At 37.3% G+C, this 26,746-nt stretch overlaps 4 protein-coding genes across 4 annotated transcripts; 2 read left to right on the forward strand and 2 right to left on the reverse strand.

The window, feature by feature from the left end:
* Nucleotides 1–866: 866 nt before the first annotated feature.
* Nucleotides 867–8,634, reverse strand: LOC131776477 (acid ceramidase). Its single transcript, XM_059092660.2, has 17 exons — nucleotides 8,499–8,634; nucleotides 7,904–7,950; nucleotides 6,468–6,549; nucleotides 5,745–5,828; nucleotides 5,369–5,447; nucleotides 4,858–4,932; nucleotides 4,404–4,449; nucleotides 4,234–4,306; nucleotides 3,795–3,866; nucleotides 3,452–3,506; nucleotides 2,958–3,039; nucleotides 2,772–2,856; nucleotides 2,221–2,267; nucleotides 1,994–2,084; nucleotides 1,679–1,711; nucleotides 1,533–1,589; nucleotides 867–1,047 (listed from the first exon to the last, which is right to left on the reverse strand). The coding sequence occupies exons 1-17, from the start codon at nucleotides 8,568–8,570 to the stop codon at nucleotides 958–960; spliced, it is 1,170 nt and encodes a 389-aa protein (XP_058948643.2). The 5' UTR covers nucleotides 8,571–8,634; the 3' UTR covers nucleotides 867–957.
* A 1,700-nt stretch (nucleotides 8,635–10,334) lies between these two features.
* Nucleotides 10,335–11,812, forward strand: LOC131776593 (carbohydrate sulfotransferase 14-like). Its single transcript, XM_059092806.2, has 3 exons — nucleotides 10,335–10,403; nucleotides 10,629–10,660; nucleotides 11,018–11,812. Exons 1-3 carry the CDS (start codon nucleotides 10,367–10,369, stop codon nucleotides 11,810–11,812), a joined length of 864 nt encoding a protein of 287 aa, XP_058948789.2. The 5' UTR covers nucleotides 10,335–10,366.
* Nucleotides 11,813–12,829: 1,017 nt separating this feature from the next.
* LOC131776490 (carbohydrate sulfotransferase 14) lies at nucleotides 12,830–17,569 on the forward strand. Its single transcript, XM_059092677.2, has 3 exons — nucleotides 12,830–13,049; nucleotides 14,960–14,991; nucleotides 16,616–17,569. The coding sequence occupies exons 1-3, from the start codon at nucleotides 12,893–12,895 to the stop codon at nucleotides 17,411–17,413; spliced, it is 987 nt and encodes a 328-aa protein (XP_058948660.2). The 5' UTR covers nucleotides 12,830–12,892; the 3' UTR covers nucleotides 17,414–17,569.
* A 179-nt stretch (nucleotides 17,570–17,748) lies between these two features.
* LOC131776489 (uncharacterized) lies at nucleotides 17,749–25,152 on the reverse strand. The gene is made up of 9 exons (XM_059092676.2): nucleotides 24,652–25,152; nucleotides 23,003–23,174; nucleotides 22,383–22,484; nucleotides 21,676–21,836; nucleotides 20,671–20,905; nucleotides 20,128–20,354; nucleotides 18,980–19,174; nucleotides 18,607–18,666; nucleotides 17,749–18,437 (listed from the first exon to the last, which is right to left on the reverse strand). The coding sequence occupies exons 1-9, from the start codon at nucleotides 24,996–24,998 to the stop codon at nucleotides 18,275–18,277; spliced, it is 1,662 nt and encodes a 553-aa protein (XP_058948659.1). The 5' UTR covers nucleotides 24,999–25,152; the 3' UTR covers nucleotides 17,749–18,274.
* Nucleotides 25,153–26,746: the final 1,594 nt, after the last annotated feature.

Consider the following 26,746-nt stretch of genomic DNA (forward strand, 5'->3'; position numbering starts at 1 on the left):
ATTCTTATCGCCTAATAGGAAATAGCGATAGCTCGTTCCTGAAAATTTACCACTTGAACCAAGGACACAATTTTTGCCCCTTAGACACAACAAAACTTCCTTATATTAAACGTCCACTCACCGGAAGTTACAATAATAAGGCGGGGAGGAGGGCGTAATGGGGGCGGAAATTTTTTAAGGGAAGGATTTGCCTGAGATGGCGCAAACGCTATTGTAAATGATTCAAATATTTACCGTCGTACACTTCATATGCATTGCCCCGAACTCCTCAATTTTACTGCTTTCTGACCACTCTCGAAGTTTTTTCAAGGTCTCAAAGAAGATTCAGATCGAGAAGAGGTTGTGCGCGCGTGGAATGCTCGCGTGCAAGAGGATGTGGTCTCTTGTCGCGCGTTATAAATTACTGATCGCGAACAAGAGATCATAAGTTTAATCTCCTGTCGCGAATCGATGCGCTATGGCACCTTTACAAGAGCGTTCTGTTTGAAAATTTTAGTTTTAAAAATTAGTTTTAAATTTATGGCTATAACAATTACAAGACCCGAATAAAATATAAGGTGGCTGGTCGTTCTGCTTGGCAAACGTGAAGCACGTGAAGCACGGGAAGCACGGAGTTTCAGCTGAAATGACAGGACGTTTAAACGTCAGCTTTTCCAATCTCAACTGCAACTTTTGTATGAAAAATCGAATCAGTTTAACTTGTCCTTTTATTTGAAAAATAAAACAAAGGCAATTTATTGGGTGTTCTTAGCTACTGGTTCATTCAGATAGGAAACTAACTCAATCAAAGAAGTAGAGATTCAAACCATATGACATTATCAAAGTTGCTTTTCTCAACTTCACTCAGTACATTTATTGCAGACAGATTTTCAAAACATTTCTGTTTAATGATTCATTACTCTGAAATCACAACTGCATTCCGATTCTTCGGCAAGATATGGTATGCAATCTTCCAATCTACCATGGAAAGCACTGGTCGGGACAGCTTCTAATGAATGTCTCCACTTTGCCACTGTTCACTTGCATCAATGTTGTGTAAACGGTCAACTGTGAGCGAAATAATAATATTTTGATAAAAAGAAAGTTAAACATCATTTGTTAGGAGCGTGTACATGGAAAAATCTAGTCTCTTCCAGGCCTTCAGTAAGAAGTACTTAGTAAAACGAGGTATGACAGTAAACGGCCCGATAGTGGCACACGAGTGAAATAGCGAGAGAGACCTGGGTCAGGTCGCGTAATCAACGTGACACTAGCGTCTAAAATCGAACACTAGTGTCCAATATCGGACAATAATTTACATGGTCCCAATATCGGACACTAGTGTGCCTTGAGTCTAAAATCGGACGTTAGAGTCTGGGATCGGACACTGATGTCTAAAGAGGGACACTTATGTCTAAAATCGGACACTACTGTCAAAAGATAGACACTAGTGTCCAAAATTATATGATGCCAGTGTCTGAAACAAAGTTAGTATATCACGATTGATATCGCATATGTCCATTTTGTTGAAAATAATTGTTTTCATTCCTCACCTTATTCAATACAGGTATTGTGGAGAGGACATTGTAGATGCCTTTGAATGACACAGCCTGATAATACAAAAGTAAAAAAAAAAGAATTAATAAGATTGCTTAATTTACAAAGGAACTGTGTCGGTTAAACGCATAAGAAAACAAACCTCACGTCCCATTTTATTCATGCATGCCTTGCCCTGGAAACAGAATAAAAACAACAACAACATGAACAAATAGAAAGGTTTGTTGTTAACCAGAAACTTAGACACGCCTGTTAATCTTGAAACTTCGGCTATTGCGATTATTGAACGAGCTAATGTGTAGTTTTCTTGTGCACGAGGAGATGGTAATAGAAGGCTTTTTAACCCAAGAACTATAACACTTGAGCCTCCCCCTTCCCCATTCGTAAGCCTGCACTATACAAAAAAATACCAAGCAACCCCAAAATCTATACTCTTAAATAAAATAAATAAATTTACCGGAGTTCTCCTGTCATCAATTACCAGAGGAGGTTCCCAGTTGTCATAATTTGTTTGCAGAACAAACCAAGTATTGTTTGCAGGATTTAGGCTGAAAACATACAGACAAAAATCAATAACATACTAGATGTAGTTATTTGAACATGCCATGCAATTCCGTAAGACTCACAAAAGTCTAGTTTAAACCAAAGAAAAAAAGAGAACTTTGACAAGTAACCAAGCAATACCTCATTTGATCTAAGCACTTAGTCAGAGAACGCGTAATGACAACTCCCTGAAAAAGAATATTTGTAACAAGTTTGTCATCAAAATATACTTCATCACCGAGCAGTTTAATTTATGGCCAAAACTCTCTGCAACAACTCTTTCCAGCCAATAGCAAGAGAAAATAATCGCATGTTTTCTCTTGCCTATAGACATCATGAAAAGTAATTGTGACCCGCAGAATATTTAGATTAAGAACTCTGTCATTGTTAAAGAAACGTGAGAGAGACAATTAGATATCGGGGAAGCACCTCTACCAACTGAGCTACGAAGCCTCATGTTAGGGGTGAGGCAAATGTTAGCGGGGTTTTTTTTGTCACCCGTCATTCCCGAGGCATATAGCTAGACCCCAACACCGTGACCATCTGCCGGTCAGACTCAAGTATTCTGCTATAGAAACGATGACAAAAATAATTTGAATAAGTCAAGTCAAAAGTAATGCTCAGGTATAATACTTAAATTAACTCAAGTAGATTAATATTCTCTGGTATTTATTAAGAATAAAGAATGCTACCTCTCCTGATTTTGCTCCACCCAGAATGTAATATACAGGAGCTGTCAAGTTGTTGTTTGCCAACATGTCCTTAGCCTGCTCGAAACTGAAAAACGCCATAAGGAAAATCTACATAAATTTTCAACATTAAACAGCAGGATCTCAGCTCTGCTTAATTTGGCAAGAAAAAAAATACTGTGATTTTACCTGGTTGCAGTTTCCAAAACGTCTCGAGCGAGAAAAGTTGACCACTTCACTTTTCTATTACCGAGAATCCATTCAATAATTCCTGAAAAATATAAACGCGTTTGCAGTATGAAAACGTGGCTTTTATGGTGGGGATGCAAGGGTGAAACATGGATACTGTGTTTTTTCGGCAGCAGCAGCTTTCTGCGTGATAGAACGGTCAAGCTCATGGCTTGGACGAGTATTACGTTACCTCGAGGCACAGTCATTGTAGAGGGGTTCTTTCAACAGTTTAGGAAGCTTTGTTGAGGCAGTTAGCGTCGTGTAGAGGTTGGTCTGAGTAAGGGTGATTATACGGACTGTCCAGTAAGACAAAGTGGTCTAGCAACAAAGGTGGCGAGTATAAAGCATGCAACTAACAAGATGGCTTTTTAATATTTTTGATCGTCGAGCCACTTTGGTAATTGAATTAATTTGTTATAGGAGTTCAGTTGTAGCTGAATTTATCTTCTCACCTGCGTAACCACCATCAGTAGCGAATCTTTGATTAACAGTTAATGTCAGCACTCCCTACGAAATCAATAAGAGCGAAATGATGATGAAAAAGATGACTGACTTGAAATCTGCTCCATGAAGAGTCTGTAAATAATAACTTACGTTTGAATCAATTTTAAACTCTACAAAAAAAGCAGTTTAGAGAAGAACCAAATTTTCACGAACCATACAGGCGAACAAGTAATGAGATCAGGATTAGTTTAAAAACATTTTCTAGTAAGAGCAGTTCATTGTGTCCCATTTATTGCAAAGCAAAAACCTGTCGTTGTGTCATTATCAATTGGTACAAATCAAATAGCTTACTGGTTTTATTCCTGTAAAAGCACCCACAAATCCAGCATAGGTAACTGATTTGTACACTGTTTGGCCATTCCTCTGAAAAATCAAAAGACAAGAATATCCATTTATGTAGCTCTTAGTGATTAAAAGAGATCGCTAAGAGATTCGAGAAAAAGGAGTGCAACTTTGTTATGTCACAAATGAGTCACCAGGTTGCTGAGCACGTTTCAAAATGGCGTCGTCCGTTATAAATTATTTTAGCACATTTGGAGACAGTCCTCAAAGGCGAGAGTACTTCTTGGAATCTCAATCACACGGTTAGTCACATAATTACACTCAATCTTCTTAAAAACGGACATGAAAACTCTACGCTCTCTGAAGCTTAATTTTTTTCACAAAAAAAAAAAACTCAAAAATTACTGCCCATCTGGGAGATTCTCAAAAATTATGATGTCACACTTACCCGAAAGTCAATATTAATTGCTAGTGTTCTAAGGATCTCGCTCAGCATCCACGTGTTATTCTTCTCATCCCAGCTGTAATCAATAAACGTTTCGCTTCAATTCCAATCGAACAAAATTAATGAGGAATTCTAAGAAACTCTAAAGTAGTGTCCGTTTCAATGAAACTCACCCCATAAACAGGCCAAAGTCCATATTACGTGCGTGGAACAGTTTACCTGAAAAGTAATCACAACGGTGTAAGGAAAGTCTGCAAAGAAGACTGACTCACAAAAAGCTGCCAGAGTTTATCCTTTCCCGGTTTATATACTAATGGGATGTCAGTCTAATGTTGGTAGCCGCCCGCGCCTCCGCCCCCTATACAGTTTGTGCTAAGCATTTGGCCGCTAAATCTCCCATTACAAGGACATTTCTAAAAATTTATCAAATTAATTAAACGTTATGCCGGACACCACGATACTCTCACACGAGAAATACGTATCTAGAGCAAGGCTCTTTTTTAAGACATGTTTACATATAAATCGGTCTGAACCAGACTGTTGTTCGGTAAGAGTTTTCAGTTGAGCTCCACGCCTTTCTTTAAGGCAGTTGGACGCTGAGACACTTTATATCTCAGATTTCCTTACCTGATTCGTCCTCAGCAACAATAGATGTGCAAAATGCGACAATCTCATAAAAGATGTTGAAGAATAAAATCTCACCTGAAATATTAGAGGATGATATTTATGTAAGCATGGTGATATGAAAAACTGATGGCGTTTGCATTAAAATTAAACACGTGTTATATATTTGCGTGAAAGCTGTTACCCATACTTGATCCTCGAATATCCTGGTGGATCAAGAAAGTCCATCTCTGGGTCTCTTTGATTTTTACACTCATTTCAGTGAAAGTACGCGCGAAATTCCGTCAAAACTCTTGGCAGTCGTATTCGAACCCGGACCAATTGATTTGCAGTCCAGCGCAATTCCTCCATTTATAACATATTAATGAAATTAATATAAAATAATTTAAAATCTACACAGAGAGGCTCGAATCCGGACCAATTAATCTGAAGTCCAGCGCAATTTTCGTGTCAAAACTCCCAAAAAGACCTAAATAAATGAATCAGTTTGGAAAAGGTTACGATCCGGCCATACCAAGAGGAATGTCAGTAGCCTTAGACAACCCAATGATTTCCTCTTGGTAAGGAGATGGAAGGGTGTAAACCAAGTAAGCCTGTCAAATCAAATTAAAACGCGAATTAAACGTCATATCTGAACATAAACATCTTTAACATCATGTTTATTTTTTCACGAATCCTTAAATTTGTCTTCACGAGAAGAAATTTCCACCATTTCCATCGCTCGATAGAAATAAATTTAGACAAATGGAAAAAGTGTTTAAAAAAAGAAATTATTTTTGAATTTCACCCAATGGGTCAATTTAAAACATGTCGATTAATGTTTATCTTAATTAGACATCTAAGTAAGAAGAATTTTATCAATGTCTTAAAGTAAGTGCAAATATACATACCAAATCTTTGTCGAGAAATCGATACAGTTTTCCATCCAAGATAAAACTTGTAAAGTTTCTTAAGTAGTTTGTCAATTCCTGGATCTTGGTAAATATGGTAAGGTAAAAAAAATAAACAGCGAGATAAAACAAAGCCAAGCAAATGACAAATAACAAAAACAAGGAAAGAGAAAAAGAGAAATGAAACGAAACTTAACAATGTCAAGATAATGAGAATCGCTCTCTACTCTATTTTTGACCAAAACAGTGCATCTTTGACAAATTAAGGATAAAAAGACGCGCGTCAACATGGAATCTATATGTCACAGTTTTTAACGATAGAACGATGGTGACGTCATCTATCTATCTATCTGTCCCCCAATGGATCGTAAGTAAGAGCCCAATCAAATTGTATGTACAATTCATTTTATCACATAAAACTTTGTAGACTCCACCGTTAATTTTTAAAGACTGACTCCTAGCTTTATTTAAACTGTGAGCTTATAGTGGCGTTGAGGGCGACGCCGAGGGCTGGCTGGTGAAAAGAACCAGCGAAAGATCTGATACCTTTAACGGAACTATAGGAGCGGATTCAGAAAACGACACCGCAATCTTTTGAGGTTTTCCTCTTATATTTTTTCTCGATTTCTCCACATCCATGACGGAAACTCGAAGACTTTGCTGCTATTGTACCTAGCAACACTCTACAGTCCATGTTGCGCAATTACTTTCCATATCTCCTACCTCTTTTATCTTCTTGCCCACCAAGTCATTGTATCTTTGCTCAGGTGGTAAATCAAGATTCACAACTTCCCAAGGAACCTCACTAAGAAAAAATGTAAACTTCTCTTTAGTATCTATTATTAAAGAGTAATTTTCAACTGAGAGTCGAAAGTCATCCGACATTGAATAAAGGGGTAAGTTTCTAAAGAAACTGTGTTGCTGCATCGGTGGGCAGGGTTTGAGCTAGTATTTGATCACTGGGGGACAATTTGTCCCCTTAGCAAAAATTTTGGAGGACATTTTCATCTTTAGGGGGACAGATAAATTAATTTTTATTCGACATTTTCTTTTTTTACATTCATACAGGCAAGCCGACAAAAACATTTTTTTACCTGATCCTTGTAAGACTTGTAATACAAGAAAAGTGATACAAAAAAGAAAAGTTATGTTATTGATGTCAAATTTCTTTTTCTCGTCATATTTAAACAGAGGATCAATGACTATGCTTTATACTTCAAAACATTACACATCGTTCCGGCATCGCCTTGTAAACTTCAATTCCTTTCTTAATCACTGGTAAACGTAAATGTACAATTCTTCAGTTGGTTCTAGCCCAAACATCAAGGGCTGTAGGAAAGAGTTGCTGCAGAGTTGAGGTTCTAAAATTTGTACACCCTTCTGCCGTTGCAAAGGGGTTTGTCTTCTTAGATTTCCGACAAAAATAGCAGAACATCGCCTCTTTTTCATAGCGCAACCATGTGTGATCTCGCAACCAAGTTTTCAGGAAAGTTCGTGATTTTTTCGGTTCCCTTCGATCCTCATTCGTTTCTTCCTGATTAATACACTGTTCTTCTTCTGTATCATTTTTCTCTGATTCACTCTGGCTTCGATTCCGAGCGAAAAAGCTTTCTAATGTTCGAACACGTTTTCGATGTGACATGTCACTGCGCTTTTCACAAACATGCGAATTTTGAAGTTCAAAAGCCAACTGACGATTGGGTTTTGTCGCTGCCGTCAATCATCTTAACGGAACTCTTAGGAAACAAAAACGCTTGGTTGAGCATGAGACGTACGTGTTCAGTAAAGTGTGACTGAAACGTGACTTTAGAATGAACTTTAAACGTGCTAGAAAATATACTTTCCACGTTCTGTTTTAGCTTGCAATTTCTGAACCGAGATAAAACTCTTCGTGTGTGCTTCCTTTCGAGTTTTTTCCCTAAATTTTGAAGGGGACAAATTGTCGTCTTGACCGTTTTTTTAAGGGACAATTTCAATTGCAGTGCGGGATTGGCGCAATGGCGCGGCCTGGCTCAAACCCTGGGTGGGAGAGTATAACAGGGTAATTTGGTATTATCAACTGAGTTGATAATGTAAATTGGCCACCGTAAAGAGTTTTAAAGCTGAAGTTTCAAGCGTTAGCCCTTCGTCAGAGCGAAAGACAATAGGTTAAACCATACCTTTCAGACGGAGGATAGGCTCCAGTAACACAATGTTGATCCGAGAACTAGAATCACACAAGGATTAAAGCAAATTCAAGGCATTAAACTACAGCGGAACTCCTTTTAATCCGATTATTGTGTAACAAACTGTGAGTTGCATAAAAATCTGTCATTCAATCGGAAGAAACGTTCAATCAGTTGATTTGCCTGTTATGTTTTGACTGAGGAAATATTCACTAGAACTCCAAAAGTCGTTAAAAAATACTTCGTATTTTCAACTACTTCTTATGGAGTCATGGCACTTTGCCAATAATGTCCAAGCTAACGACATATCTCTTTCCTGCTCTGGGGTCAATAGTTTGAACAAACAATATCTTAAATTAATGTTACTTTCCATTTTCAAAAATTCTCAACGGTTCATTTCATCACAGGTTCAAGTCTTTTAAAATCTTTCAGATATCAAAATAGTCGAATTGCCTCTAGACTGCGAGAAAACGCGCGTTTCAAAATATGCACTTATTGCATTGTCTGGAACACACAAAACAAAACAAATAGCCATTCCGCTTCGATCTGTTTGCTTCCAGTTCAATACATATCAACTTCTTTACTTTACCTCATAGTCTGAAGACGAAACTGATCCAAAGAACAGGAAACATGTGAGCAAAAACCAGAATGTAGCCGCCATGACTGATCTCTAGCTACTCTATAACTATTTCGGCTTATAACTGTTTAGTCATGTGACAATTTAAGATCCTCGAGCGAGTCATAAGACTTGAACACGACAATCTTTTTATAAATGTTTATTTTTTTTATTTCTATCATCAGTATACTTTCTGGCAACCAGTACCCATAGAATTTTAATTTGTGTTTCTTTGAAATTCCATGGAAATCGCTAACGAATTTTTGAAATATTTTCTGAAATATGCTATCGATCGATTTGAAAAGTTCATGCTCTGGGCGGCTTCTGGTTTGAAGGAAATGCAATCCAACCGCTTCACCGCTTACTTGAATTATGTGGAAAAAAGTCGTTAAGTTCAATTAAGCATGCACTTCTTCGTATACTGTTTGAAACTTGATGTTATAAATAACTACATTTTACCGAATGGCGAAAAATTCATTTCATGAAATAATATGACTGCGCGCAAAATAAAAATAATCATGGAATGAACTTTTCAAATAATTAAGGGAGCAAAATTTTTAAAGAAACTTTAGTGTTGCGTCGGTGGGGTTTTTTACAAGATAATGAATTCTATGAAGTTTAGTTCGTCATTATTCAAAACGATAATCAAGTTTTTGAACTGAGTTGATCATGTGAATTGCACACAGGACGAAATCACATGTTTCCGTATTTCTGAAACGTGGCGGAAACATGCAACTCCATGTTTCCGTTATGTTTAACATGCACAAAAAGTGGTCCGGTTCCGTTGTATACGCAGCAACGGAAACGCGAGAAAACGTCACGAAACCGGTAACGGAAACACAGGTTATCCGTCGTGTTTCCAAAACGGTTTAACATGTTTCTGCCACGTTTCCGTTTACGGATTCTTGCAATTTCGTCCTGTGTTGGCCGCTGTCGAGAGGTTCTGAAGCTGACGTTAAGACCGTTGGCTCTTCTATTCGCTCTGGCGAAAGGCTGACGCTTTAAGACCTCTCTTCGGCGACCAATTCACATGATCAATTCAGCGTCTAAAAATAATTATCGTTTTGAATAATGACGAACCAAACAAAGATTTTGTACAAAGGATAAACGACGCTCCACATTTGTAAGACATTCATATTTTCAGGAGAAGACAGGATGAAACGGAACACGGTGTAAAAATAGGGAACGAACTTTATATCCATGAGCAGGGCTTTAAGCGGATCGATACTGCATGATACGTAACTAGGACTTTTAAACTCAATTTTTCAGCTTCATTTCTTTGTCAATCCCTCTGGGGACTTAACGACTCACAACAACTTTGTTCTCTCCCAAAATTCACCGATGGTATCATAAATTATATATATTCGTTATTCCCTTCAAAAGGATATATCAGAAATGCTTTACAAGTTTTGATCTTTTTTTGACAGGAATGATAAAAGCTCAGTTTTATGCAATCGGACATCTCTTTTCAACGTTGTGGTGCTATTATGTTTGAGGATAACAAAGCTGTCTTATGCCTCATGGGAAAACAAAAGAAATTTTAAGAATCTTAAGGATGACAACTTATTAGATATTCTACTTTTCCCCATCCAATATCTGCGTCTTCTTCGGATCCTTTCAGTGCGTCTATTTCAATTCAGCGCGGGCTAAAAATTCTTATAGAAAACTTTCACAACCTGTCAGTTTACGATCCAAAGAGGTTTTTTGACGATCGTAACAGGAAAATGGCGCGTCTAGTTGTTAGATTTGCCGCAATTTTGTTGATACTTTTGCCGATTTTGGTGTTGCAGGTTATTTTGTACTTGGAAAGTTACGGATGGAAGTTACATCTTACAACTGTGATGCGACATAAATGGAAAAACGTCATGACTGTTTCTGGTGAGTGAACGTTGTGGAAAGTGTGGATTCTCAATTTTTTAGATAAACGGTTGCTTTTATGGATAATTTTACGATTACGTTTATCATCAACACACAAATAACCTGGATGTAATTTGTCGGCAATTAAGGAATGAAATTCATTTTGCACTTTTTCCGGTTTTGTGGTACGAAACCCTTGCAAGATTTCTACACATTGCTTATCAACCTTTTTTTTTTCTCTTGCAGACATCAGAGGAACAAATGTAATTAATTCTGTAGTAAGTGAACATTTCTTCTAGACTGAGAAATTTAGTTATTACAGCTACAGCTATTTCGCAGGACACAATGTAGATCAGCTATGTAAAGTGTTTTCTTCATAACATCTCGGAATGGAACAGTCAGCCGCCTGTTTCTGTTTTGCTTAAGACAAAACAACCGTCAGGAGGCTCACATCCCTGGGATTGTTGGATAATTTTTACTTAGTTAAATATTCCTCTTATTTTGATGGACGGGGCAGAAAAAGAGAGGACCCTGGGAACGAGGTTGAAGAGAGACTCGTTCATGTCCCATCCTGTTGGTTCATTTTAACTTCAGTTTAACTTCTGGTTAATCTTTTTGTCATCTTTTGTTAACAGGCTACCAGTGAACAAAGACTGCAATCAGTGAGACGAGTATGCGGTAATACAACAAAGTCGTGGGATTCTCTCTCCGCTAAAGAAAAATATATCCTTGGAAGTCACATTTTAGTAGATGACAAGCATAGATTTTTATATTGTTCCATACCGAAAGCTGCCTGCTCAAACTGGAAGAGAGTATTGATGGTGCTTGATGGTAGAGCAACCAACATCAGTGCAGTAGGGAAAGTACAACACAGTGCTTTCACAAGGCTGAAAGATTTTCCGCCATCGGTTGCTAAACAGAAACTTCGGGAGTACTATAAGTTCATGTTTGTGCGAGAACCTTTCGGAAGACTTCTATCAGCATACAAAGACAAGTTTGTCTTAAACAATACTGTTTTCCACAAAAGGTATGGGACACAGATAATACGACACATGCGAAAAAATGCTCAAGCAAATTCTACAGGAGATGATGTTAAAATAAGAGAATTTCTACAACATGTCTTGGACAGTCATGCGGAGGACATGAACGAACACTGGATGCCATTTTACAAGTTATGTCAGCCATGCGTTGTTTCTTATGACTTCATAGGATCCATGGAGAATCTGGAATCAGATTCTACTCAAGTTTTAAAACAGCTTAATGTTAATGAACAAGTCTCTTTCCCCAGACGACAAAATTTTTACCGGGCAGGGGGGCAAGGATATGTCAAACCCGAGAAATACTCACATGTACCCTTAGATGTGAAAAGAGAAGTTAGGAAAAAGTACGCTCTAGATTACGAAATGTTTTCATATGAAATGCCAAATTAAATTTGAAGTACTTGAGCATTAAAACTCTATACGCATAAATATTTGTTTCCTGTTGGACTAAATGGCATCGCAGGATCCCAGTCAATCATAAGCCATAGGGCACCTAGTCTGGGAAAGCTATCAATAAAAGAAAAGTGGTCTCGTGCGATATATTTCAATAAATTATTTTTTAACGTATACGGGAGTACTTCATCACACTCAATAGGTGGCCGGGGAGGTGGATTACTTAAGTCAATTTTTGCTGGGTATATGCCGCTGGTCCCTCAGAACCCATACTCCATTATAATCTATTCTGTGAGAAATTACAGACCTCATCTTAGTCATTTTTGGTCATGCAGTAACAACTTCTTCCCATTTTAAAATCCCTACTTACTTGAATTTTCTTTCCCAAAAATCCCCAAAAATTTGCAACCCCATTCTAGTTACTAGTACCGAAAAGATGCAGGAGACAGGGCCTACGTGTCAACGCGACTCCATCCAGCGGCACATCCCCATTAGTCTGTTAGGAAGTACCCCCTTCTTCAAGGAGGGGTCTAACGAGCTTACTGAGTCTTAAACCGACAGATGAAGGAAGAGGCTTATAATTCAACTTTTATTTATGATTTTTGAGAAAAAAAATTTATGTGCGAATGACGTTGTGGTAGAGCGGAAAGTTAAGTTTGTTATTAATGCGCAAGTTGTTCTGGCCTTCACATTTAAATTTTTTGGCGTTTTCCTGGCTAGCAGAGGCAAGAGGTCGATGCATGAGCAATCGCTTGAAAGGTGCGAAAAATTTTTTTTGCTTTCGCTCGCTTGACAAACACAGACGAAAAAAGGGAAGAGAAATGATGCTGTTGTGCGGGTTAAAGTCATTAAAACTTTAATGAAACGGACTTTATAAGTGTTTGTCTAAATACACGTTTCAATATGTATGTAAAACCTGAGACAGGCTCTGTCACGCTGTGTAATTGGGCGACAGCCGGGCGGTAACATGATTGGTTGCTGGTGAGAGACAGACTGTGCAGATGTGACAGTTAATGATGTCCATTTAACAAATGTACTCTCTTGTCTGGTTGATCGTTCATCTTAGTGTGTTAGAAAATGAGGTGTACAAGATTTCGATTTGCCGCATTTTTGTTTATTTGTAGCTTGGTTTTTGTTGTACAGATTTTTATTTTGTTCCCAGAAACTTACCCACGGAGAATGCGGTTAACAGCTCTGTTATCCGGCAAATGGAATGGCAAAATGAGGATTTCTGGTGAGTAAACGTTGCGAGAAGTCTTGAATTCGTTACTCTTCAGGTTAAATAGTACTCTCATCCGTCAGTTTCTGATTCTTAACGCACAAATAGGTAACATGTTGGTGTAGCTCTTTAGATGGAAGCAGATTTGAAAGGGAAAGGATTTTTCATATATCCCTAAGACATCGACTTTTCGCGGTGTAATGTTACTTCAGTAAGTAACAGAACTGAAGCATATTTTAAGATTTCCGGTGAATCACATTACTGAAATGTTTACCAGATGTTGTTTTTCATTTGCGAACAGAGCGTGCCGCTGATTGTTTTACATACAGATAACAGTAACTTTTTGCGCGAATGAAATGTTAAAATTCTGCGGGTTTCCTGTGCTGATTTGAAGAGATTTTTTTGTGATAGTCTGGCTGATTTGTATTGTTATACCTCAACTGAGCGAACACCAATGGATTTGAATGAAGAATGCAGTGATGCTTGATCATAGAAGTCGGCTGAATGACGTGTGGTACTAAAGATTAGTCGAACTAATGACTAACGTGATGTTTTGATTGATAGCATGGTTCAACTTATTACTGTGACATAAACCGTTAATAAATTAAACATTGTGCATTCTATCTTAGCCCTTTAATAGATTCTTGAGAGTTTCACTAGCATTAACTTTTAGCATTCTAACCACGCATAATTTGAATGAACTAGAATCGAAAGAAAAATTTCATTAATTATTTGGATGTGTGCACTTTGAGCGACACAGCTGTGCTGTAAACAAATAAACCGGGATGATGAAACGGTCCTTTTGAACGGGAATTTGTGAATTTTTCACCTACTTTTGTATTTTTTTTGTGTGACGATGATATTTATTTGGTGGAGAATGTTAGAATTACGTAATGGTTGCGTGAGAAATTATTTTCACCAAGGAGAAGTGAATTAGGTAAGAGTAAAGCGTGTAATTTTTTTTTTCTTTCCTGATTCCTAAAAAAAAATATGTAGTGAATTTATTAGGTGTGTGTGATGTCTTAAACAAATGATTTGGACTACAGGGGTGGTGGAATCGGACTAAACGTTTATCAATCCACAAAAGGCTAGCCATAATTTCTAGTGGTGTTAAAAATACTAGTACCAACAAACTGTCCATCACAAGCCTTAATTACAAAGTGCCATAAATAGTGTTTCCATGCAGGTGAAAGAGAGTACCTCGATACATGCATACCAGAGTATACTGTTTGTTTCTAAAGAAACAGTTGGGCTGTAATGGTAAACAAGTAAAGTTATTAACATGAGTTCATCATTTAGCTTTAATTTTAACATTAAAAAATTGCTTTTTAGAGGAAATGTTTTTTTTCTGTTCTTGTAGCTGTAAAGGGGAAATTTTAGTAATTTTAGGGATTTGGGACAAAATGGTTTCCAAAGCATTGTATCAAGTCCCCCAGAATTTACTGAAAATTAAACTCTATTGAAAATCTAAATTTTTTTTTGTGCTACTTGCCTAAAAAAATTTTACTGATTTGTTCCCAATTTCTCTAAAGCATTTCGTTTATTACTTACCATTATGAACCAAATTATATAGAATGCTAGCTAGTATATACAAGTTAACTCCCATTTGTTTTAACAACTGAACCATCTATCTTTGCATTTGTTGTTGCCATTAAACCCTTACACCCGAACATCAGTATGCATATTCTTCCTACTGTTCTCTAAACTTTTCCTAATATGCTGGCAAGGAGAATTTGTCTTACAAGCATAAGCTTCTTTAGTTGGTGATCATTTCCTTTATTCTCATGACCTTAATGTTTGATTCAGGGAGGATATGGTAAGGAGAAATTAAATGCTGGTCACTCTTAGGGGTTAAAGGGTTAAATATACAATCTGGAAATCGTAACTTGCAGTACTTGTTGTCAAACTTATGTTTTCTTTTGTAGATGCTAGAGGAATGAGTGTGAATAGCTCTGTGGTAAGTGGAAAATTTTTATACTTGCTATTCAAAGTAATTTCTAATCAGCTGCTAAGTGGTGAGATTGCAAAGCTTTTTGCATGATGCACTGCAGCTTAACATTTAGATATTGTTCTGTCTTCAGGGCAGAAGTAAGGAAGTAAATTTTAATTTACAGGATAATATATTCTCTAGATCTGAATGAAAGTAGCTTAGGGCCAGGTTGCTCAAGAGTGAATTCAAATATTTGCCAATTTTTTGTGAGCCAAAAATTGGCAGAAATTTTGCAATTTGGCGGCGGTTGTATCAAACTAGAATCCTCTGATGAAAACTTTATTGATTGACACATACTTCAATGCTAAATGCATCTCCCTCTATGAAAAGATAAAAAAAAATTCTTGCTTGAATTACTGGGCAAGAATGATTATCTTCGTAGCTTTTGGGTTTTTGTAGAATTTTGCATAGAATTTTTATATAGTTGATATATTATCAGTGGTCTTCTATGCAGCTAGTACCAGCTTTTATGTAGAAGACAAAGACTTTGCTTGAATAGAGCTTGTTTACAAAACCATCTTTGGTTGAGGTCTCTGCATCTGGCAGAGTCATGGTTCAAGATTGGGACCATGTATCATACTTTGCTTTCTTTTTTTCCTGCCAATCTTTTTGGTTGCAGCTTGCACCACTCGTACTGGCTTCGAATATTCTAATGAAAGGAGAAGTACTTGTTGAAGCCAATTGTTCTCCAAATTGCCACCAGTGACCAGGCTCAGGGTACCAGTCAGACATTTGAATGATAAAAATGTCACTCAGACTCCTTGTTTCCTTCAAATGAAAACTGAAGGTCAGATGGACCAGGAAAAAATTTTGTCTTGCCATTGTGCACACCAAATTACACTTGTGGACCATGGTGTATATTAAATTTCATCTAGACATGTCTTGCATACTGTTACAGCTGAATGGTTAAATAAAAACAAGATTGTTTGATTTGCCAAAATTTGGAAGCCTCCAAGGCAGGAAATCAGCTCCTTTGAAGATTGGCAAAATTTTTGGCAATCTGCAAAAAAATTGGCAAGTTTTTCAAAGTTAGCAGTTGCACTTATTTTACACTACTTGTTCACAGAGTTATCAAAAAAATAAACAAAAAAAAAGCTCTTGTGCAACCTGGGCCTTAGTAAGTCATAATCTATGCAGATAATTCAGAATAATAGCCCGAGAAGTTCTGTAGGGTAGATGGAGAATTCTTTGATCCCATTCCCACACAAACACCCTTATTTAGTTGGTAGACTGTATATCAGTCATATCAGACCCACACTACCATCAGACTGCAAGTTCAGCTCATGGTGTTTTTTCTTAAGTGAAACATAGTACTTCATTCATGAGAAATTGACCCAGTGTCAACTGACTGTTGCTTCTCTATTATTGAAAATGAAACTGGGGGGGTGGGGCATAGGGAGCATGTCTGATTTTTGGCACAATTTGTATGAAGTAATATAACTATTTCAATGTTTTCACCTTCAAGACCTTGGTAACAGTTCCCCCTTCTAACTCCTATAAATTTCCTCGCAAGTTGTTCAGGAGAAACTGTTACATGAACATGTGAATCCCCACTTGTGTTTTACATCTGACAAATGCATTTTTGCTACAGGTCACAAGTGGGCAAAGAAAGAAATCAGTAAAAGAAATGTGTGGAAACATGCAAAAGTCATGGGATTCTCTGTCCAAAGAAGAAAGACGGATCCTGGGAAAACATATTTTAGTAAATGATGAGCACAAATTTTTGTATTGTTCTGTACCAAAAGTTGCATGCTCAAACTGGAAGAGAGTAATGATGGTACTTGATGGTCAAGCAATTGACTCCAATACTATTAAGAGAGTAAATCACCATTCGTTCACAACGCTGGCAGATTTCCCCCCACTGGTTGTTAAACACAAACTTCAGGAGTACTACAAGTTCATGTTTGTGCGAGAACCTTTTGCGAGACTTCTATCAGCATTCAAAGACAAGTTTGTCTTAAACAATACTGCTTTCCACAAAAGGTATGGAACACAGATAATAAGACATGTGCGGAAAAATGCTCCAGTAAATTCAAAAGGAAATGATGTTAAAGTGGCAGAATTTCTACAATATGTTGTGGACAGTCATGTGGAGGACATGAATGAACATTGGATGCCATTTTATGAGTTATGTCAACCATGTGTTGTTTCTTATGACTTCATAGGATCCATGGAGAATCTGGAATCAGATTCTACTCACGTATTAAAACAGCTTAATGTTAATGAACAAGTTTCTTTCCCCAGACAACAAAATTATTACCGAGCTGGTGGGAAAGGATATGTCAAAAGCAAGAAAGTCTCAAATATACCTCCAGGTTTAATGAGAAATGTTTTGAAAAAGTATGCCTTAGATTACAAAATGTTTTCATATCAAATGCCCAATAAATGAAAAACTTTATTCAAACTTACCAAAAAATATAGAACAGTTGACTTATTTTTCTATTTATAAAAATTATTGAGCATGCAAATTAAAAATATTTGCAAATTATCTGTCATTTTAAGTTAAAAATGTTTTAATTTTTTCCCTACTTGTATTTAAAAGCATTATAAATCCATGTAACATAAAATTAAATGACTATAAGTATCATTATACATTAGACTTTTAAAAACTCTAACTGGTAGAGAACACACAGTCAAAACACAATAGCATGTGAAGTTGACATGATAACCCAATTAATATCTGCAACTGATATTGGGTTATCATTTTGGGTTCAAAGACTACCTGGTTTCCATGCCCCTCCTGTTTGTTGTGTTTTGTAGTGGAAACTCAAAGAGAGGTGATTTCTTTTGCAGATTGTTTAAAAAATGTATAATAAATTAAGGTTGAATCTGTTGTTGGTATGATATCAAAAATTATCAAACTTTAACCTTCAGATTCGACAGATAACTCAGATCTTGGCATTAATAATTATGTTAAACCTCATGCAATAATTGCTTAAAACCACTCTTGAAAGTGTGAAAGGGTTAATTAGCTAAAAAGCATTCAACCTTTACATTATAAAAACTCCAGATAAATAACATACCAATGCCACTCAATTTTATGTCATGTTAATATTCACAGCCCCATCTGTTATTTTCTTTTTAAACAACAACATCAAAAGAAGACATGCACTTACATTACAGGGAAACGTTTGTTTGTGGTGTTCACATCTAAAACAACTTTGTTTTACAGAAAATAAGAGAAATCAAACTGGTTTAGTTGGGCTGGCATCTGCTCAATATTTGCTTCTTTTTTCACATTTTTGATTGATTATTTATCGCCATTTTCATCTTCAACACATACGCCATTCATTTCCTGACTGCTCCCTTCCTGTAGACCACCATAACCAACTTGATTTGAAAACGACGTGGGCTTCTCCTCAGCACACAGACCACAGCCACATGTTTCAGTGTAGTGCTTGCGAAAGTAGAAACTGAAAGATTTAAAGAGTTTCCGCAAATCTCAAATACAGCTATTTTAAGTCTTGGAAAGCTATTTTTTTAATTTTTTCATTTGAAACAAGATTTAAGTCAAAATTTCTTCTTTTGAGCAAAATCATCAAAAGTTTTAGTACATGTCCAATACACAAATCTAACACTCACAAGAAGCTTAAAAGCCATAAGCTGAACACAGCTGCTGCAATGACTGTAACCACCCAGATACTGTGTGGAAAGAAAAAAAGACAAAGTTGACTTCATCTGACATCCAAACTTCCAAGATCTTGTTTATTTGGTAATTTGCCCTCCTACTGGCTTTACATTTCCTTGTAAATTAACTGGTGATGAGGTGTTATATAAAGATTATGTTAAAACCCATTAACGATAACTTGAACATGCTCTTAGTGGTCAAAAACCTGCTGATCAAATCAAAGCTTTAATATTCAGCAACCCACAGACATTTGACCATTGCCTGTGCTTCAGGGGTGGGGAATTTGAACCTGAAGTGTCAAGTCTTTGCAAGCACTATTTTTCTTACTTCAGAACACTCAGCAAGGGAAGTGCCAAGCAAGTCCAGATGCCACCACCCATGAATGGAGAGTGAAGAAGCTGTTTGAAGGCAAAATCAGCAGGAACTGGAGTGCGACACTCTGGATCCACCATTCGTAATAGAATTAGCCCTGTTGCAATCACACCAGTATTCATTCCAAAGTCTGCAATTGCTCTTTCAAACCTGGAAACAAAACAAAAACAAAAAAATGAAAGTAAAGCCTTTGTGAGCAACAACTTACCAGTATCAATTTTTTGTCAAATACCACAGAGTCCAATTCTTTAGTTAGATCTTTTAAGACCACTTTCCTTAAAGAAATTAAACCTCACTTTTTGCAACAGATAATTTCTGTCTATATTTTCCCGTTGGAGGAAGTAATATAATCACATGTAGCACACATATGGTAACTACTGTTGTATTATATGGTGGAATTTGCATTCTGCAACTGCATGGGAGTCCCTGTGGGGTTGGCTACACCTTAAAACATAATGCCTGGTCGCCTCAAGTTCAAAGGTAAAGCTAGATAATGCTCATTTAAAGAGTTAAATTGTACAATGATCCAATTAAATTTCTTCTGGCACAGTGCATAAATTCCAATTAGAAAACAGAAAAGAAGAAGGAGAGAATACATGATTTTGCGTAGACAGTTATCTTAAGATAATCTCTTTAAAATTAAAGGCAGAGGAACTAAGCAAATAATTGACAGTTCCATACTCCCCTCACACCAAAGGTTAAACACATTTTAGAGCTGTTTTCTTAAACATGGTTTAAATTGTTTTCTTTGTAGAAACTGTATAAACTAACGTTTGTCTACATCAGATTTAGCAAATTGAACATACAAATTAGAGACCAATTAAAATTTATGGAAAGTTCAGTTTTTCAGCTCTCTCTTTCTGGTTTTCATTCAGTTAACCCTAGTCTAACAAAACATGTTTTGTTTGTGTGAATGGGGTATAAGATCGATGGTTTTGATATGATGAACCTCAGCATTAAACAACAATCTACTCAGTACAGATCTGGGAGATTAAAGATATTGTTTTTGCATATTTTTCCTAAGATCCATGCTATATTGACTATTATTTTTGACTGTCAATTCTGAAATATCAAACTTGAGCTAATTAGTATTTTTCACATACCAGTGGTTGGGTAACAGAAACCTTGAAACACAACCCAGCATAACAAAGTTCCAGATGAAGCCACAAGTGCACAGGATCAATAAGGGGGCAATGTCGACAGCAACAGCTGAGACATCAACTGTAGCAATAGCTGAGGTAACAAGGAAATCCAGTGAAGATGAGGCTATGCGTTCCATGAGAGATGCATCAATCAATTCATTTATCCTCTGGATTTTCTCAATAACAAGCTTCAAAGAGAAAGACATTCATCATTACTCAGGAACTAAACCATTCATCTTTATCGTATATGGGCCATCCACAAAACTCTTATGCTTAAGACATTTGTCCTAACCACATTAATAATTAAGTTCAGGTTTCATGGTTTGATGCCCTTGATTGGTTTTTGGACACCAAATCATAAATTGTGATTTATAAGAAGTTGTTTAGTTTACTTCTTACTTCTCTCACAGTTTGGCGTTACTGAAAGTGTAACTAGAGAAGAGATCTATTATAGACTGTTAGACAAAGATATTGCATTTAAGAACAAAGATTAACCATCCTAACCTGGATAATTATTCCCCCAGCCATACACAATGGGAACAGAGGAATACCAGAGAGAAAGTTAAGATCCTTGAGCTTCTGTGATGTACTTTCAATAACAATCAACACCTGCTTCAGGCCATACCCAATCAACATGGCTATTCCAAGCACTGCAAGATGGAATGCCAACACATCTATGGAGCTTGCTCGCACAGTTTGCACTCCAGCTGAGGGACGGCTCTCTACAGCATACACCCCCCTATAAAAATTTGAATGAAAAAGGAGATGTCTCTGTTGCAATTAATTCATCCATTCATTCTCTGTCTGTCAGTCAACTGATCAGGCAATTCACTGAGGTCAGTCACTTTTTATGTGTTAACCCTTTAACCTCCAGAAGTGATTAACATTGAACTTCTCTCCATAATATCCAATCAGTATCTGACAAACAAGTTATGGCAATAATCAAACTTATCCGTTAGAAGTTTATATCTTGATCTAACACCCAATTCTTCTATCTAATTTACAAAAATATAGATAGCAGCTAAAGGGAAGAATTGACAGTCATATCTTAGGAGTTTAAGGGTTAAAGGTCTATAAAACAAAGATAACATCAGGTCAGTTGGTAAATCACCTGCTCAGTTGACCAGTCAAACAGATATCTATCTGGTATGGTGTATCAGTAAACTGTCTGTCTGCCAATTGGTCAGTCAGACATGGTAAATCATCACTCATCAAGTGTGTCTGTCAGTTGTTCAGTAGGGTCATTCAGTTATTCAGCCATCAGTCGGTATGACAGACAGACATTCATTTAGCCAGGCAGCATATCAAACCATCCATCAGTCAATCGCTCTGACAAAGGGCTAACGCTCGAAACGTCAGCTTTTTTACCCTTTATGATGGCTAATTTACGTTTTCAACCCAGTTGTTAACACCAAATTACCTGCCATCCATCAGTCTGTCTGGTCATTTAATTCTTTTCGTTTTATTAATGACAACATTATGTAAATATTTAAAATATCATCCACAAACCTGATAGATATTTTGACTTCCTTAGAAGCATCAATTCTTTCCTGCTTGACCCATCCTCTGTGAGTAGCAATGTTAACCCACATAACACCACAGATAACAGAGAAAACAAGTCCTAAGGTAGCACTGGCTAAACCAAAATCTCCACCATTGGGGAACCCCAGCTTAAAAAATAAAAAGAAAATGATAATCATAAAATTAATTTTTTTCAATCCAAGTCTAAAGCCACCAATCAGTCCAATACAAAATTTAGACAAGACTTCAGTGACTTGTTAAAAACTAAGAAAGAAATATAATAATAAAAACAAAGGAAAGTAGCAGTAGGTGGAAAGGAACCATGCAGTGATGTGAGGTTGATCCAGAGTCAATGATCCTTAGTATGGAAATTTCATGGCTCTCAATGGAATGACAGAGTATGAAACAAAATGGCTGCAGACAAGCTGTTTATTTTGTAAGTGTTTACTGACTACTTCCACAATCAGGCAACAATTCAAGATTGCACCAAGTCATGACACTCTAGATAAAGTCATGTACCAGAAGCATACAACCTATAGAGTTAGGTTATTTGTTTCTGGTGATAAACAATGTTAGGGAAATTTTCAGCAATGTGCACCTATTTTGAAACTTGAAGAAAGCCAAGTAAGTGACATTTAAAATATTGCAGGTGCTTAGTGATATACAGAGCAGCTATTAGCATAAACATGGCTTACTGTCTTGTATGTGGGTGTGAGTCCTCCTGCAGTCCCATGACCTCCTGCAAACCCCACTGGTAGAATGGTCGCAAATAATGGACTGACACCAAAAACAGGCATCTGACAGCAATGCATTAAAATAGACAATAAACATAATTATTGCCAGGTAGTAAAGTTTGTGATCAAAATAAAGGGTTGGTACTGGATGGTTATATCTCTAAACTCCCTGACAATCTGCAGGAGGAGCATCAACTTTACTGCTGGACCTTTAACTGACTGCTTTTTCTTGGGGTCTCTCTTTTCCAGTCACATCCAAAAGGAGAGACCTTGAGAATGAGTTTGGATCATTTATAGAGACTAGTAGTGGGGTGGGGGGAGGGGAGTGAATAACATACACATTGTTCCCATAGGGGTCTGGGAAAGAGTTTTCCAACTTGGAAAATGACACAATCACTTACAAAGTATCTTTTTGCTGAAACCTTTTAAACTATTGCTTAATGATTTAATTAATAAGAATCAATTGAAAAGACAAAGGTAATTTCTCCTGGTAACAGATTAAAACAAGACATAAGTCACAGAAAAGAAAGAGGACAGAAACTTGCTTCATACAATTTTGGTTTGCCCGCATGCACCCTCACCAGTAGAGCACCTGTAACAACAAGTGCCACAATCCACTGTCCCCAAGCAATAATCATGCCGTACATGAGCTGAGGCCCAGCCTGTGTCCATATCACCTTCACATTAGGGATTTGGGTGCCAAGGAACAAGGAGGAGAAAACAATGTTTATTAGAAATCCTGCCAGATTATACCTGAAAAACAGAAAAGAAAAGACTAAAACTTGTAGCTGTGTCAATATCCAACTGGGATCCAAAAATTTTCCTTACCCTGAGAAATTTTAAGGACCTCTCTTTTCAATTTCAACGTTTTTTTTTTTTTTTGTATCAAGTTGAGTTTTTCGTCTTATTTTATGAATAATTTTCCATGTTTCCATGCAAGAAAAGTAAGGCAAACAGGCCCAATCTCCCCTGTTAGGCTTATCATTATTCACTGGTCACGACTAGCGCATGCACATCGACTGCCTTCAAAACTCGACGTTAAGGACATACAATCGCTATGATTCTACGATATTGCGCCAACCAAGTGGTAAAATACTTACTTCAAATCAAGCCGTAAAGTTGGTTTTATTTGGGCGTGAATATATTTTACTAATTCGTAGATTCTACGAGTTTGTATATATCTCCAGGTCTTCGACTAGTAGAGCAATCTAGAAACCCTGAGGGCGAAATTTCAGGTGCTTATTATAGCGACTCTTCGCTTGCGTAGTGCATAAAGTCTGCATGTAGAAACAGAAGAATACATCTGAAATACGGAAGAATGGAAAAACTGGAAGAATGCCTTTCTCTTAACAAAATCTTTCATAACTCAGGAAAAAAGCAGCCAGTTTAATTATTTTTTTTTCAATAAATAATGCCAGTAATTTAAGTTGCCGCAAGTACGGGGCTTCCTACTGTGTTACTTTTTTGATGGAAATTAACTTCTTACGTCGCTTTTCTCTTAAAGATTTTTATGAATATACGCACCGATATTTTGCATGTGTTACCAGGATTTTTATCAGAAAAACTGTATTACCTATAAAGCTATCCTGTTTAATTTGCCATTTCTATACCTTTCCTAGTAACACACATTGAAGGTGACCTTGGTTCTTATTTTTTCCACAAACGTTACCCACAGAGACAGCCCTGAAATTTATTCACACTCACGGGAAACGATCGAAAAAAAAATTGCCTTTTTGTTGAATGGTAATTACCACGCATCATACCCAACAGAACACAACAGTGGGTGAACAATATGCAGCTTGTGTGATTTCAGCTGTAGTCCTATAACCGCGCGCCCTTTTCGTCTTGACAGAGACAGTAGAGAACAGTAGGACCCAGTGCGCATACTTTCAACACGACCATACCTTTATTATCGCGCGGGGTGGGTAACTGAGTGAAAAAAGTGCTCTGCGGGATACCAAGATTTGTTTGTAATATTTGTTTCAAATTTGAGATTGTAAAGCGTTTCTTTTGCCTTTGAAGAGAAAATAATATTATTTCATTCAAGAGGACAGAATTCCAATATCTCATATATCAAAGGTGAACACTGAATTTTGTTTTAATTTTAAAGCCCTCAAATCAAATCTTTGTTAATTCTCATTTTGGCCTCGTCGAGTAAACAAGCGAGAGCCGTGCTATTCATTCTTTAGCCTTCTTTGCTAATCTGTAACAGAAAATATAAATATCTTACCATCCCCTGGTAAAATTCAGTGCCATGAATTGTGAGACGCTTTGATCGAGACGAGCTACTTGGAGCACAACCAGCCCGATGATGCCACCGATGACTGAGGCAGGGAGGTAAAGCTGTTGAAAGAACCATACGTAGAGACGAAGGAACTTTCCCAAAACGAGCAGAAAACACAGCCAGCAAAAAGAAGCCACTGCAGAATAGGCCATGGGAATTCTTGGTACTTCGCAAAGACCGCCATCGTTGAAAACATAGCCCTCGCTACAGTAACAAGAACTGACATTTACCACAGAGCTAACGCAAATACCTCCTTCTCCGCACGAATCCGTTTCAGACACATTGCAGGTCATGATGTTAAATTGAACAAAACACTCTGCAAGGATCACTTGTTGACGAAACCTCCTCTCTCAATTTGGAATATATTCTATTTGGGGTCAGAGTGAAGAGAGACGTCGAGTTTTGCGTCCCCTGTGCTCACTTGATGTTAGACCCCAACCAACTCTAACTCTGTTGGGTTTCCTTTTCGTAATTTGAACGAGTTATAGCTCCTGGACAACACGTGTTTAAATAAAGAATGTTATTTTTTTTTCAGAGATCAGCGGTACAAATTCTGCAATCTGATTGGTTCTTAATGTGGTGCGGATTTTTCTCTCCCTGCCCACGGGCACGATAACGCTTTCAGTAATCAAAAATATTTTCATAAATATCTTTCGTTTTTCTGGCTGGGCAGTATTTTTAAGCAAAGACGTCAGTCACGACCTCAAACCGATAAATAACCTATGAATCCTTCCTTTTCTCTCTCTCTCTTTCATGTCACTTTGGTTGCCAGCAAAAAATTGGTTTCGAAATGAATTTGTGGTAATAAATGTGTCATTATTAAATAGGGTTGACGGCTTAAAAACCGTTTGTAATTAATTTTATTATTCACAAAAAGTAACTCAGTAAGTTAAAACACTAGATGTTTTTTTGAATTAATCGATGAAACTTTCATTCATTTAATATCTGAATTCAATTCTCCCAAACAATTTTCCATGGTAAAACGGAAAGCGGAGTTTTGAGTTCTATTACAATACATATGCACTTTCGGTAAGCCTTGGCAATTCCGTTCAATTTGGCGGACATTTGTAGCGTAAAGGAATTCAATAATAAAAAGCCGCATTAAATCCCATTTCGTATAGTAGTAATGTTCTATACTTCCTAGGAATGAGTTATGTTTTCCAGAATACACGGACAACTCAATCTTAGCCAACGATATCGGGCGGTTTTTCGACCGTAAGATTGCAAAGATTCGGGCAGAGCTTGATGCGTGTACTCTTCATCCTGGGGCGGTGGCTGAGGATAAAGTGTTTACAGGCGATAGGAAACTTGATCATTTCAATACGTATTCTGTGGAAGATATAAGGAAGCTGGTCAGTAGATCATCGAAGAAAAGCTGTCAACTTGATCCTATGCCGACCAATTTAGTAGTCGGCATGTCCGATATGCTTCTCCCCATCATCACTGATGTCGTGAATTCTTCACTTTCCTTGGGACACTTTCCATCTGATTGGAAAACGGCCCTTGTGGATCCAAGACTGAAGAAGACCAAGCAAGGGACTTTCTTATCCAATTTAAGACCTGTGAGTAATCTGCAATACCTCTCTAAATTGGTTGAAAGTGCAGTTTATGATCAGACAACCGATCACGTTACTCAGTCGGGTTTGTATCCCATCCTCCAGTCAGCCAATCGACTTGGTCATAGCATAGAGACTGCCCTATTGAAGATACAGAATGACATACTAGCTGCAATGGACAATCAACGAGTTACTCTTTTGGTATTGCTAGACCTGAGTGCAGCATTTGACACGATTGACCACCAAGTGTTGTTGAATCGCCTGTGCGTGACGTATGGAATTACAGGTACCGCTCTTAAATGGTTTCACTCGTATTTATCAAACAGGAAACAGCGAATCCTGATTAACGGGAGCTATTCGAGTGACTTTGATCTGCCTCAAGGGGTACCTCAAGGATCATGTCTTGGTCCCTTGCTCTTCACGTTGTACGCAAGTAAGCTCTTCGATGTTATTGAATCCCATCTCCCTAACGTTCACGCATACGC

This window comes from Pocillopora verrucosa, chromosome 14 (assembly GCF_036669915.1).
Source record: "Pocillopora verrucosa isolate sample1 chromosome 14, ASM3666991v2, whole genome shotgun sequence".
Lineage (NCBI taxonomy): Eukaryota > Metazoa > Cnidaria > Anthozoa > Scleractinia > Pocilloporidae > Pocillopora > Pocillopora verrucosa.

What these genes read in the sequence shown, in the direction of transcription:
- LOC131776477 (XM_059092660.2), bottom strand. Translation starts at nt 8,570, where the DNA reads ATGGCGGCTACATTCTGGTTTTTGCTCACATGTTTCCTGTTCTTTGGA. An exon ending in TGGGCAAGAAGATAAAAGAG is followed by an intron (nt 5,829 to 6,467) that starts GTAGGAGATATG and finishes ATATTTACCAAG; the next exon opens with ATCCAGGAATTGACAAACTA. An exon ending in GACTTTGGCCTGTTTATGGG is followed by an intron (nt 4,307 to 4,403) that starts GTGAGTTTCATT and finishes TATTGATTACAG; the next exon opens with CTGGGATGAGAAGAATAACA.
- LOC131776490 (XM_059092677.2), top strand. Translation starts at nt 12,893, where the DNA reads ATGAGGTGTACAAGATTTCGATTTGCCGCATTTTTGTTTATTTGTAGC. An exon ending in TGGCAAAATGAGGATTTCTG is followed by an intron (nt 13,050 to 14,959) that starts GTGAGTAAACGT and finishes TTTCTTTTGTAG; the next exon opens with ATGCTAGAGGAATGAGTGTG. An exon ending in TGAGTGTGAATAGCTCTGTG is followed by an intron (nt 14,992 to 16,615) that starts GTAAGTGGAAAA and finishes TTTTTGCTACAG; the next exon opens with GTCACAAGTGGGCAAAGAAA.
- LOC131776593 (XM_059092806.2), top strand. Translation starts at nt 10,367, where the DNA reads ATGCGACATAAATGGAAAAACGTCATGACTGTTTCTG. An exon ending in AAACGTCATGACTGTTTCTG is followed by an intron (nt 10,404 to 10,628) that starts GTGAGTGAACGT and finishes TTTCTCTTGCAG; the next exon opens with ACATCAGAGGAACAAATGTA. An exon ending in CAAATGTAATTAATTCTGTA is followed by an intron (nt 10,661 to 11,017) that starts GTAAGTGAACAT and finishes TTTTGTTAACAG; the next exon opens with GCTACCAGTGAACAAAGACT.
- LOC131776489 (XM_059092676.2), bottom strand. Translation starts at nt 24,998, where the DNA reads ATGACCTGCAATGTGTCTGAAACGGATTCGTGCGGAGAAGGAGGTATT. An exon ending in GAAGTCAAAATATCTATCAG is followed by an intron (nt 20,906 to 21,675) that starts GTTTGTGGATGA and finishes AAATTTTTATAG; the next exon opens with GGGGGTGTATGCTGTAGAGA. An exon ending in CCCTTGCTGAGTGTTCTGAA is followed by an intron (nt 18,667 to 18,979) that starts GTAAGAAAAATA and finishes CTTTCCACACAG; the next exon opens with TATCTGGGTGGTTACAGTCA.